General features: G+C 47.0%; 1 protein-coding gene and 1 long non-coding RNA gene across 4 annotated transcripts; one reads left to right on the top strand and one right to left on the bottom strand.

Moving 5' to 3' along the window:
* Positions 1 to 4,001: 4,001 nt before the first annotated feature.
* Positions 4,002 to 7,754, bottom strand: LOC119311308. Of its 3 annotated transcripts, XR_005150976.1 has the most exons (7): positions 7,314 to 7,754; positions 7,112 to 7,221; positions 6,904 to 6,963; positions 6,694 to 6,778; positions 5,903 to 5,990; positions 4,834 to 5,012; positions 4,002 to 4,329 (listed from the first exon to the last, which is right to left on the bottom strand). It is a non-coding gene; the product is annotated as an uncharacterized LOC119311308 (long non-coding RNA). The 3 variants fall into 3 exon arrangements; XR_005150975.1 differs by having other exon boundaries at positions 7,112 to 7,754; XR_005150974.1 differs by lacking the exons at positions 7,112 to 7,221; positions 7,314 to 7,754 and having other exon boundaries at positions 6,904 to 7,100.
* A 236-nt stretch (positions 7,755 to 7,990) lies between these two features.
* LOC119309923 (putative serpin-Z8) lies at positions 7,991 to 9,102 on the top strand. The gene is made up of 2 exons (XM_037585824.1): positions 7,991 to 8,068; positions 8,188 to 9,102. The coding sequence occupies exons 1-2, from the start codon at positions 7,991 to 7,993 to the stop codon at positions 9,100 to 9,102; spliced, it is 993 nt and encodes a 330-aa protein (XP_037441721.1).
* Positions 9,103 to 11,048: the final 1,946 nt, after the last annotated feature.

Raw genomic sequence — 11,048 nt, 5'->3', positions numbered from 1 at the left:
GTCCAGAAAAAGTCGTCAAAAAGTTTCATCGTGTTTGGACTTCGTTTGGTATGGATTCTCTGTAAAACCAAAAACAAGCAGAAAATAACAACTGGCACTGAGTTAATATGTTAGTTCCCAAAAATGATATAAAATGGTATATAAAGCATACAAGATTGATAATATAATAGCATGAAACAATCAAAAATTATAGATACGTCGAAGACGTATCAACATCCCCAAGCTTAATTTCTGCTCGTCCTGCGAGTAGATAAATGATAAAAACAAATTTTGTGATGTTGAATGCTACCTAAAATGTCTTAATCATTTACTTCTTTTGGTATGAATGTTGAGAAACGATGACTTAATAGATTTTGAAACTATAATATAAAAGAATGCTAGAAAATAAGAGTGAGGCATTTTGGTGCCCAGGCTCATCTGCACCCGGTCAGAAAAAATCAAAAGAAATACTACAAAATTTCAAAAAAAATCCAATTTTTTGTGTGGTAGATAAATTGATGTGTGAGGTCCGCTCCAATTTTCAACTCATTTGGACATTTGAGCAGCTCTCAGCAAAAAAGACAAATCGGGTCAGAACAGTGCGTGAACACTAAACTTTTTTACAAAGCCCGAAGTTGCCTTTTTTGCCGAGAGCTGCTCAGATGTCTAAATGAGATGAAAATTGGAGCATACCTCAGGCATCAATTTATCTACCACGCAAAAAATGGAATTTTTTGGATTTTTCTAGTATTTGTTTTGATTTTTTTTCATCAGCACGGGTGCAGTTGGGCCTGGACTCAGAAGTGGATTATCGAGGAAATAATTATTACTTTTCAAAATAACATTGTTAAAGAATGCTATTCCTACTCATTTAATCATGTAAGAATGGCATAACTTGATCTTCCTAGCATAAAGTATAAATCATGAACACCCCGGAGCCAAACCAAGCAATTGTATCATACTTTTTCTCGCTTCAGCCTTTTCAACTCCACTTAATACCTGAGCATGAGTGATGGAATTAGCACTTTGGATGGCATAGAGAATGATGGTAGGGGTTTAGAAGAGAAGAAAATTTGAGAAAGTCTCGCATCAACTAGGTGGATATTAGTCAATGGAGAGGCCTTTAAATCGATATCGATGCAAGGAGTAGGGATCCCATGCAACGGATGCACTAGAGCTATAAGTGTATGAAAGCTCTCTACTAAAACTAAGTGGGTGTGCATCCAACTTACTTTCTCATGAAGACCTTGAGCGTTTGAGGAAGCTCGTCGTCGGAATACGCAAGTCAAGTTCTTTAATGTAAAAATTTCCACTATTGTATGGAAGTGACAAATCATGGAGACTATATGAAGAACATGGTGCTACTTTGAAGCACAAGTGTGGTAAAAGATAGTAACATTGTCCCTTCTCTCTTTTTCCTTTTCTTTTTATCTCTCATTTTTCAGAACAATATCATGAACCTCATCTTCACTTTTTCAAGGACTTGTCAGTCTCCATCATTCTTTTCCTTATTGGGACAATGCGCTAACAATGATGATCATCACACTTCTATTTACTTACAACTCGATAAAACTGAATGATATGACTACATACGAATACCTTTGGCAGTGTATCAGGATGTGCAATGATCTAGTGTAACATGTATAATAATAATGAACGTTGGCTGCGCCACAAATACCATGCCAGCTCTATATGACCATGCAGAGCAAAATGGCAATGAATGCTCAAGTCATGTGAATAGTAACGGTGGAAGTTGCATGACAATATATCTTGATATGGCTATGTAAATGCCATGATAGGTTGGTATGGTGATTGTTTTGAGAAAGGATATAATAGGGCTTATGTGTGATAGAGTGTGTCATACCATGGAATTTGGATGCACCAGCGAAGTTTGCACCAAGTCTCAAGGTGAGAACGGGCAATGCACGGTACCGATGAGGCTAGCAAAAATATGAATGGGTAGAAGTGCATGGCGAAAATATGAAGCGGATGTGTTGTGAGTCGGGTGTGGCCGCCCTTAAATAGCGGTTTTCAGTGAGGCCAAGCATCCGAATGCGTCAATGCGTGGGTGCCGGAGTTGGTTCCTCTCGGCCAGCGAGCTTGTTTAATAGCGACAGAGGGAGGGACGAGCATTGAACGATCGTGGTAGATACCCGTCCGGTCTAGTCGTGTAAACATCTCTTCGGCATTGAACAAGCGCTCAGACCAGGGACGCGGCGCGGGCGGCGCCCTCGGCCGACGAGTCGCTTCAATGTTGGCGTCAGCGAGCAGTCACGTCCGCTCAGGGCCAGCGTCAATGTGGAGCGGCCGCTCTAGAGCACCGTGAATGCGGGCAGCTGGCTTCGAGCGATGCGTTTTGGTAGGTCGTGGTAGTTAGGAGCGGGCGTGGTAGCGATTCGGACGCCTGCAAAACCCCCCAAATTTGTCTCGGGTTTGCAGGGAAAAATACATTCGAGCCGGAGTGCGGATCGATACAGGACGGTGTTGGATGGCAAAACACGTCCGGATCACGTGGTCCGGATGGTTGCGGGTTGTTTGAAGGTCGGCGTTGGAGATGGCCTTGGTGGCGAACGAGTAAGAAAAATGATCCATCCAGTAATGCAATGCGAGCACAAAATTTTGAAAAGATTCAAATTGGGAAGCAGTCAAGCAACCCACCCTCCCTTCTCCCGTTGTAAAAGAAAGAAAGCAAGGACCGGCTGCAAAAGCCTAAAACCCTCGTCGCCACCTTGTCCTTCCTCCTCCCCCCACCCGCGCCCGCCCCTTCCCTTGCTGAGAAACAGAGCGCTCTCCCCTGCACTGCACACACACCAGATTTGGTAGAGCTTCCTCATGGCGTCGTACGGTGTTGCATCTTTCGACGACAGCCTCACCGCCGCGGTCAGCTTGAAGACCAAGATCGCCGGCACGAAGGCCACTTCCTCCAAGGCCATGACGGAGATGGCCATCGCCGGGAACGTGTGGGCCTCCCTGGTCCTCCTCGTACCGATGTCAGTGCGTCGAGCATTCCTCCCAAAGAGTAGTGATTAGTTGGCCGATTCGGTACGGGCGTTTAGTTTTGGCGTGGATGGTGGTGGTGGTACAAGGCGCTCGCCGGCGACGTCCACCAAGGTGCCTCCTTTTTTTTGGTAGAAGCGTCCAAGCGCCTTGCTTCGCCATCCCTTCCATGCCCGGCTCCTTGCCCGTGCTGGTTGTCAACGGCGTCGGGATACTGATCCAGGCGGCGTACATGGCGCTCTTCCTCTGTGCGCCGGAGGACCATCAAGCAGCTCGTCTTCGTCGTGGCAGTGTCTGTGGTTCTGGCTCTGCTTATGGTGGTGCTCGTGCTGGTCACAAAGGTGTGCAGCCCGAAGGTATTCGGCGTCGTGGCAGCCACATACAGCACGGGCCTGTTTGTTGTCTCGATGGCAATGGACATGGTAAAGGATTCCAGGATTTCTCTCTTTGATTTGCATGCTCTGTGTGTGTGTGTGTGGAGTAGCAGCAAAACTAAACTCTGAATGTGTGTTCTCGCTGGCAGGTTGATGTGGTGAAGAACCGGCCAGGCCAGCAGCACACGGCCAGGACAACCATTTGGTCATTGGATTTAGACTTCACAATCGATGATTTATGTTTTGTGGTGGATCTCACAAGTATGTTATGAGCTAGATGATGTATTCAGTTGCAAGTATTATGCTTATTATGGGATCTTTGAGATATTTCTAGTGTCTTGATGACATTATTGACTGGATGACATTTCTAGTCTTGATAACATCAGTTTGCTCGTCTTGTGCCAGTTCCAGTCCCAGTGTACATGCCCACTGTGCTAGCTTGCATTGAGATCATTGGCTGCTATATGTTGCTATTTCTTTGGTTTGGCGTGAATGAAGCTAGAGACATGCTTATTTTTCTCTTAGCAATTCATGATCCACAATATATGTTATTCAGTTCAGCTTGAAAATGAAGCTCATTTCTTCACTCCTGCTTGATGCATTTTCATTTCATTTCACAGAGTGTGATTCATGGTCATTCCATGAATCAGATTTCTTAAATTCCTCCACTTCATTTAAGAAATACAGAAATTTACGGTGGCATGCATGTTTCTAGTATCGCCCTCGCTCATCTCATTGCCCAGCCCAACATAAACAAGAGCTGGGAAATGCATTTACATCGATTTCCAACATTTGAGGTTCATGACAAACAAAACCAAGCCGTTTTATCTACTAAGTACACAACACATATCTATCACCAGCCATATCCATCCATCAATTAGCACTTGCGTGACACAAAGCACTTCCTTCAGCATGCACTTCCTTCTCTCTTCACCGCCTTGCCCCTTGTGCCGCCAACAACATCAATCTTGCCAAGCATCTGAACCACAACAACAGTTTTAACGCATCAAAAATCATATGTAAAACAAGTGGAGTGCAATAAATAAATTACTTGTAAATCATCGATCGTATTACTATCTTCACGACACACAGCAGCCCAAATCATAATTGCATCAGGAGCTCAATGCAGAAGGTCAAACAAATCAAGGCGGGAGGTAAAGGAAACAGCAGTGCTTCAAAGATATAATGCTGAAAGCTGAAGATTATAAGTATGATTAAAGGCTCCATTATGGAAATTAGCATTATAATTGAGTGGAGAAATTTAAGAAATAAGCAAGGGAGATTGCAGCAAGTCATGAAAGCGACTGAAGCAGTCACAGTGAATGAACTATCAAAGACGTAATGATCCTACAATTATACAGCCATGTTAAACTCACAATTTAGTTGCCCCACACAACTGACAACTGAAGCTTGACACCATCACTTACAAATACAAACCACAATAGTATCATTAGAAGGGGAGTTACAGACAAAGCGTTCTCACCAGGCACGCAGGAGGAAGAGACCCCCTGGAGCATACTCTCCCGCTCCTTGAGGAACTGATCCGGCGTGAGAAGGCTGGTGAGTCCGCACTCCTCGACAAAGATGAGCGCTTACTCTGTGGCCTTATTGCCCATCATCTTCCCCTGCAGCTCCGTGTACAACCCCTCCGTGCCTGCAATTCTGTACCCGTCCACACGAAATAACACACAATCAGCCATGGAATTGGGCAAAGGACATCCCCCGATAAAACGTGAGAAACAATCAAGCTAGCTATCAAATCTGGCCATCCAGGAATCTATCGGCAAACTAAGATACAACAAACCAGCCATGTTGAAATGTGAACTGGCAGTCCGGTACATAAGCACATTTATTTTCAATCATATCTCTGCACCAATATAGGAACTCAAACCAAAATAAGACAACTGCTGTTTCACCAAACAAGTCCGTTAAGAGAGACCTAAAGGATTGGAGTATCGACAAAGAGCTAGCTATGGACAGGGGTGCGTGGAAGCTTGCTATCCATGTGCCAGAGCCATGAGTTGGTTCCGAGATCTTATGTGTTTCACCTCTAGCCTACGCCAACTTGTTTGGGACTAAAGGCTTTGTTGTTGTTGTTGTTGTTGTTGTTGCTGTTTCACCAAACAAGGATCAGGATGTTCGACACCAACATATATATAGCGAACGAATCAACAATCAGGTGTGAGTATCAAACAAATTTGCAGTACTCTGCTGAATAATTAATAAAAATAGCCGTGTGCGTCATATTGATGCAAAGGCCGGGGGTTTAACCTCCTTTTTTGAATAAAAAAAGAAAAAAAAATCAAACAAATCTGCAATCTGATTCATTCATCTCAAAATGCCATAAGAGTTCTTCATTGAGGGAACCATATCATCTATGACAAGCTACCACCAGATCCTAAGCCAAGTCAATTTCACCATTCAACTAACTACCTAGCAATCCTCAACTTCATCTACGTGTGATTTCTCTAAGTAGGCGTAATAAAAATGCAGCATACACACTAGTCACTGTTTGGGCGACAGGAAGGGGAAGGAAGGAGAGGAGGGCGTACCTCATCATCAGCTCATCCACGGGAGGCCGAGGCACCACATCAACGCAGAGTTGTCGTTGACAGGAAAAACTCTACCATCATCTTTAGTCTGACGGGGCAATCAAACAGTACACACATAAGCAATGGCTTCAGTTGAATGCACAAGCAAGAAAAATATATGTTCTTATTAGAGAACAACCAGACCACAATAGCAACCCAAACAGACCATAGACTCAGCCTACAGGATCTAACCAACCATTGGTTCAAACAACCAGGTAGTGGTTAGCTACTCAACGGAAAAGTCAATCATGCTAGCAAGTATCAAACAATGCCCTAGAACTACCATAAGTACTGGAAACAGGGCATACAATCCATGCTAAACAAAAGACCGGTGAACAGGAGTACGGGCCAGTTCGGTTCGCATGGCAACCAAATACAAAATTTCAAAAACTCTTAGGAACAGGAGTGCAGGCCACTTCACCGAGTGGTACACAAGAACAGAAAAAGGGAAGTCATGGCTTCAAAATGTGCATCTCCCCTGCGGTGGAAAAGATCGACATTCATGAACGAGTCCGGCCATCATGATGGACAGCACACAATCATGCATAAGGATAACCTTAAGCTGCTCATACACGTACTGGTGGTTGCCCACACCAATAATAATCTCAGCAGGTAGAGTTGGCTCAGATAACTGAACAGATGCACAACCAAAACACCCGAATTTTATTTTTCAGCAGCCTTATTCATCAACCTAGAACCAAGCAAACAAAACAAACCCAATGAAGTAGCATAAAAAGAACTAGATGGCATACTGGTGGCACGCATAAATTGCACCCGGCTTGGCGCAGTTGATGATCTCGGCGGCGACGGAGCCGTGCAAGCTGTTGGAGTGCAGAGCTGTGAAAGAAGAAGAAGAAACAGGGGACTTCACTTGAGGACAGTGTAGGCTGTTTGTTTCAGTCTGTTGCACATGCATGCATCCTGCTAGGGAGGAGGGGTTTGTGGGGAGCTCGGAAATGGACCTTAATTACCGTCTCTGCGGCTTGGTGAGGCTGCCGGGCATCATGTAGGGCAGACTTGTGCTGCACACAATAATAGGGATTAGTCACTGAAAATTATGGGCGGGGCAAGGAATTCAGTCGACAGGCAATAATCCAGTCGAGAAGGAGCAGTGGGTTCTAGAATGGAGAAGGGGGAGGGGGAGGGGGAGGGGGAGGGAGAGGACAGGACCTGGACCTGGACCATGAGGTCCGGGAAGAGTAGGAGATGCCCGCCCAGCCGAAACCCACAGGGGATGTCCGCGCCGTTGAACGCCAGATTGAGCTCCAGCGGTACCTCCCCTGCGGTCGCCCGGGATTGGGCAGCAAGAGGCAAACATCATCCGCTGCGGAGATGGCAGCGGCCAGCGGGAGAAGCGGAGCGCGCGCTGTACCTTCCGTGGTGAGCGCCCATGTACGCAGGGCGGCGGAGGAGGAGGATGCGTCGTCGCCCGAGAAGAAGAAGATCCTCTCCTCTCCCGGTGGAACACGCGGGGCCAGAGGCGCCCCTCTGGAGCAGGAGCAGCTTCGTCACGGCCGCCGCCGTCAGCCGCGGGAGCAGGAGCAGCTTCTTCGCGTCGCCGCCGGCTGGAAGCCGCGCTTCCTTTACGATGACGAGGACGCGGCGGTCAGCGGTGACGACGAGCCAGGGGTGGCGCGTCGCCGATCTGGGAACGCCGCCGTCGTGGGCTTCGATCCGGAGGCGCGAACGCCGAGGGGGAGAGGCTGGGAGCGGAGGCGGAGCAGTGGGGACGGGGGGCGGCGGCGCATCGGGGGAGAGGAGTGGCCGCGTCTCCACATTTTTTTCATTTTCGATTTTAGTTTCGAACCCCGCATTGCTTTTCGCCGGAGCGATTTTGGCGCGGCCGGAAAATCTTATAATCATTTTCGACCGTCTTGGCCCAGTGCGTCTACAAGAGACCACTTCGCCTTGCTTCACGTGCGAACAGGAAGAGGACAATGTGGATCACATCGTGGCCCAGTGCGTCTACGCAGGACAGGTACGGCACGGATGCCTCGAGGCCCTACAAGTCAACATTCAGACCCCAAGTCAAGACGATTCATTCATGGCATGGTGGGGGAGGACGCGTGCCTCCTTTCATGGGAAGATAAAGAAAGGTTTCGACTCCTCTGTCATCGCTACCGCATGGCACCTCTAGAAGCAAAGGAACGCTAGGGTGTTCCATAGAGACAACCAAGTTAGATCGGACACTAGACTAGTGCTTATTATCCTTGATGAGATAAAGCAATGGAAATCGGCGGGAGTAGGAGTTGAGGGCCAACGTCATCTACTTCAGGGGCAAGTGGAGCCTGCCGTTCTACGAGAGCTCGACCAAGAACAGGCCCTTCTACCGGCTGGACGGCACCGTCGTCGACGTCCCCTTCATGTCCAACTACGAGCACCACTACATCGCCGAGCACGGCGGCTTCAAGGTGCTCAAGCTACGCTACAAGAGCAGCTCACCGCCCTACACCAGCATGTGCATCTTCCTCCTGAACGCGTGCGACGGCCTGGGGAGCCTGCTGGAGAAGATGACGTCGCCAGGCTTCCTGCGTGAGCACCTGCCGACGAGCATGGCCGTCGTCGTCGAGTTCGGGGTGCCCAAGTTCGAGCTCACCTTCGAGGGCAGCGTCACCGACGTGCTCAAGGACCTGGGGCTTGCTCTTCCTTTCGGCGAAGGCGCCGACCTCTCGGAGATGATGATGGAGGGCATGCACGTGCAGGTGCAGGACGTCTTCCACAAGGCCGTCATTGAGGTGAACGAGCTCGAGGAAGGAACCAGAGCCGCCGCGATCGCTCCTCCGACGTGCTCTCTGTTCCGGCTGCCGGTGGTGGGCTTCGTGGCCGATCACCCGTTCGCCTACTGCATAGTGGAGGAGGAGTCGCACGCGGTCCTCTTTGCAGGGCATGTCGTCGACCCCGGTAATGGCGTCGGGGCTGTGATCCCGTCCCCTCCTCCGTTCGGGGAGCGCAGCACAGCAATGAAATGGATACTAGGGTTTGATAAGGCGATGAACAGATCCAAACGTGCGTTCGTTGATGATGGTCCGGAGTCGCCGGTGTACGGAAATAACCTCCCCTCACACAATCCAGCATATCCACGGCCACCAAAAATGCTAGACTTACGGGGGGCCGTAAGGAGCTCGGCCTACGGACGGAAGTCACGGGATGAGGTGTTCTAAGGTCGATTGTTTCTGACCCACTTACAACTATGCACTTTCTGGTATTCGCTGTACTGCTATGATTGAAGATGAATAGATTGGAAGTTTTTCCTAAAAAAAAAACTATGCACATCCAGGACCAATGGTATACTTATGTAATCTGGAATGAGAGTTATATCTTACATGCATAGATTTTGTGTCCTTCTACGTTTATTACTTTTTGGCTAGTATACCCAAGGGATGAGACACAATCTATGGACGGCGGTTCAACGCAGAGGGTAAGGTTGTGCGGCAGCAGTGTATGCAGCTGTTGGGATCGCGGAAAAGTGGTGGCGACAACACATAATTGACTTTTTTCGATCGCTATGTTGATCGCTTCGGCTTTTTTCTTCTTCTTTTTCCATGCTAAGGCATAGCTTTGGTCTTGTATGACTTTGCTATTTGCCGACGTGTTTAGTGTGTGTTGGCTGTGTGCATCTTAGCTATGCAGAGGCCGGGTGTGTGCTCATTATGTTTGTATTCACTTGATGCTTTATTTTGAGCTAATAAAATCCATCCTTTGACGAAAAATACCAAGGGAAGGGAGAAAGTGGTGGATGCCTGAGGCAACATTGCACTAGTTTTTAAGCACTAGTAACCAGTGACGGAGGCAGGAACCATCGGCATGGTATTCATTGAAATTTGTTTGTACTAAATACCAGCAAATACCAGCAATATACAGTAAATATAGCTACAATATACACACACATCACCAAATCTTTGATATTCATGTGAAGACCTAAGAAGACTCCTGGTGCCGCCCCTGCTAGTAACGATTTTGAACACTTTTCCTTTGCCCTACGAGCCACAACAATATATTGATAATATTTTCTTTATCATAATTCCAGACTTGTTTTACTTCAGTATAAGAATTCCTATAGTTGATCCATGGAGTCGGTTTTTGGCAAAATAATTATAGACAACACTAAAAGGCCAACTGTGGAGGTTTTAGAAGAAAACCGCCGCTTTCCTAGGAGAAATCAACTCAAATTGGCTGAAAGAATTCTTTGTCGCAGCCTCCCGTCGGTGCCATCCCGCTGCTGCCACCAAGCCCAGCCGCCCGGCCTTCTCTCTCATGTAGAAGTTATTTTGGTGCTTTGTTGTTGCTTTCCTTTAAATCCCATGTACCTTTATTCAAACTTGACAGCCAGTACATGCACAATATGCTTTGGATCATAAACCTAAGGAATTACACAAGTAACTCTTATGAATAAGAATCGCAATGAAATCTCTCGGAGGCTTATTCTTCATGGTCGCAATCTTTGCAATATGAAATATTGCCAAAGATTCAATAAAGACACTGCAATCAGACCATGAGCTGGCCATCCAAAAAGATGGGAAGCGAAAAGTACATGTATTTGAACCACAGAATCTTAACCAAAATAGCATAGAAGCTCTCCAAATCCACAAAAGATCATACAAAAAAAGCACCAGATACTAGCCCAAACTCATAACATGGCATGAACACATTTGTGAGGACAAAAACTCAAATTCTACCAGATAGAACCTACGGAGACAAGGCATCCCTAGCTCCACGATCGTTACCCGGTAAAGCAACATCACGGCAAGAGAAGAATCAAACGAAATTTGTTCTCAGCGGCATCACACTCTTCGCCCGAGCGCTGCCGACATAAACTATAAATTCATACTAATGTAACTTCTTAACATGGAAAGAAGGACCCGAGTCCTCCCTGCCATGGTAGGTTGAAGGCGAGAGAGTCGGTTGAGATTGCAAGAACCATAGTCTTTACTTGTCTTCCGCCACCCACTTTTAATACACCATTTGACACTCTATCACAAGATAGGGAAAGATTACAACAAATGGGAGAGGTAAGAGGATGCGTTCTTTTTTGGAAAACCGATAATATTGTAGTGCTTTCTTATATCCAACCACATGGGATAGGTCAGGCCTAAATAGAAGGAAATTG

The sequence above is a fragment of the Triticum dicoccoides genome, chromosome 5B (assembly GCF_002162155.2).
Source record: "Triticum dicoccoides isolate Atlit2015 ecotype Zavitan chromosome 5B, WEW_v2.0, whole genome shotgun sequence".
Lineage (NCBI taxonomy): Eukaryota > Viridiplantae > Streptophyta > Magnoliopsida > Poales > Poaceae > Triticum > Triticum dicoccoides.
This window is presented reverse-complemented; position numbering and strand designations above follow the sequence as displayed.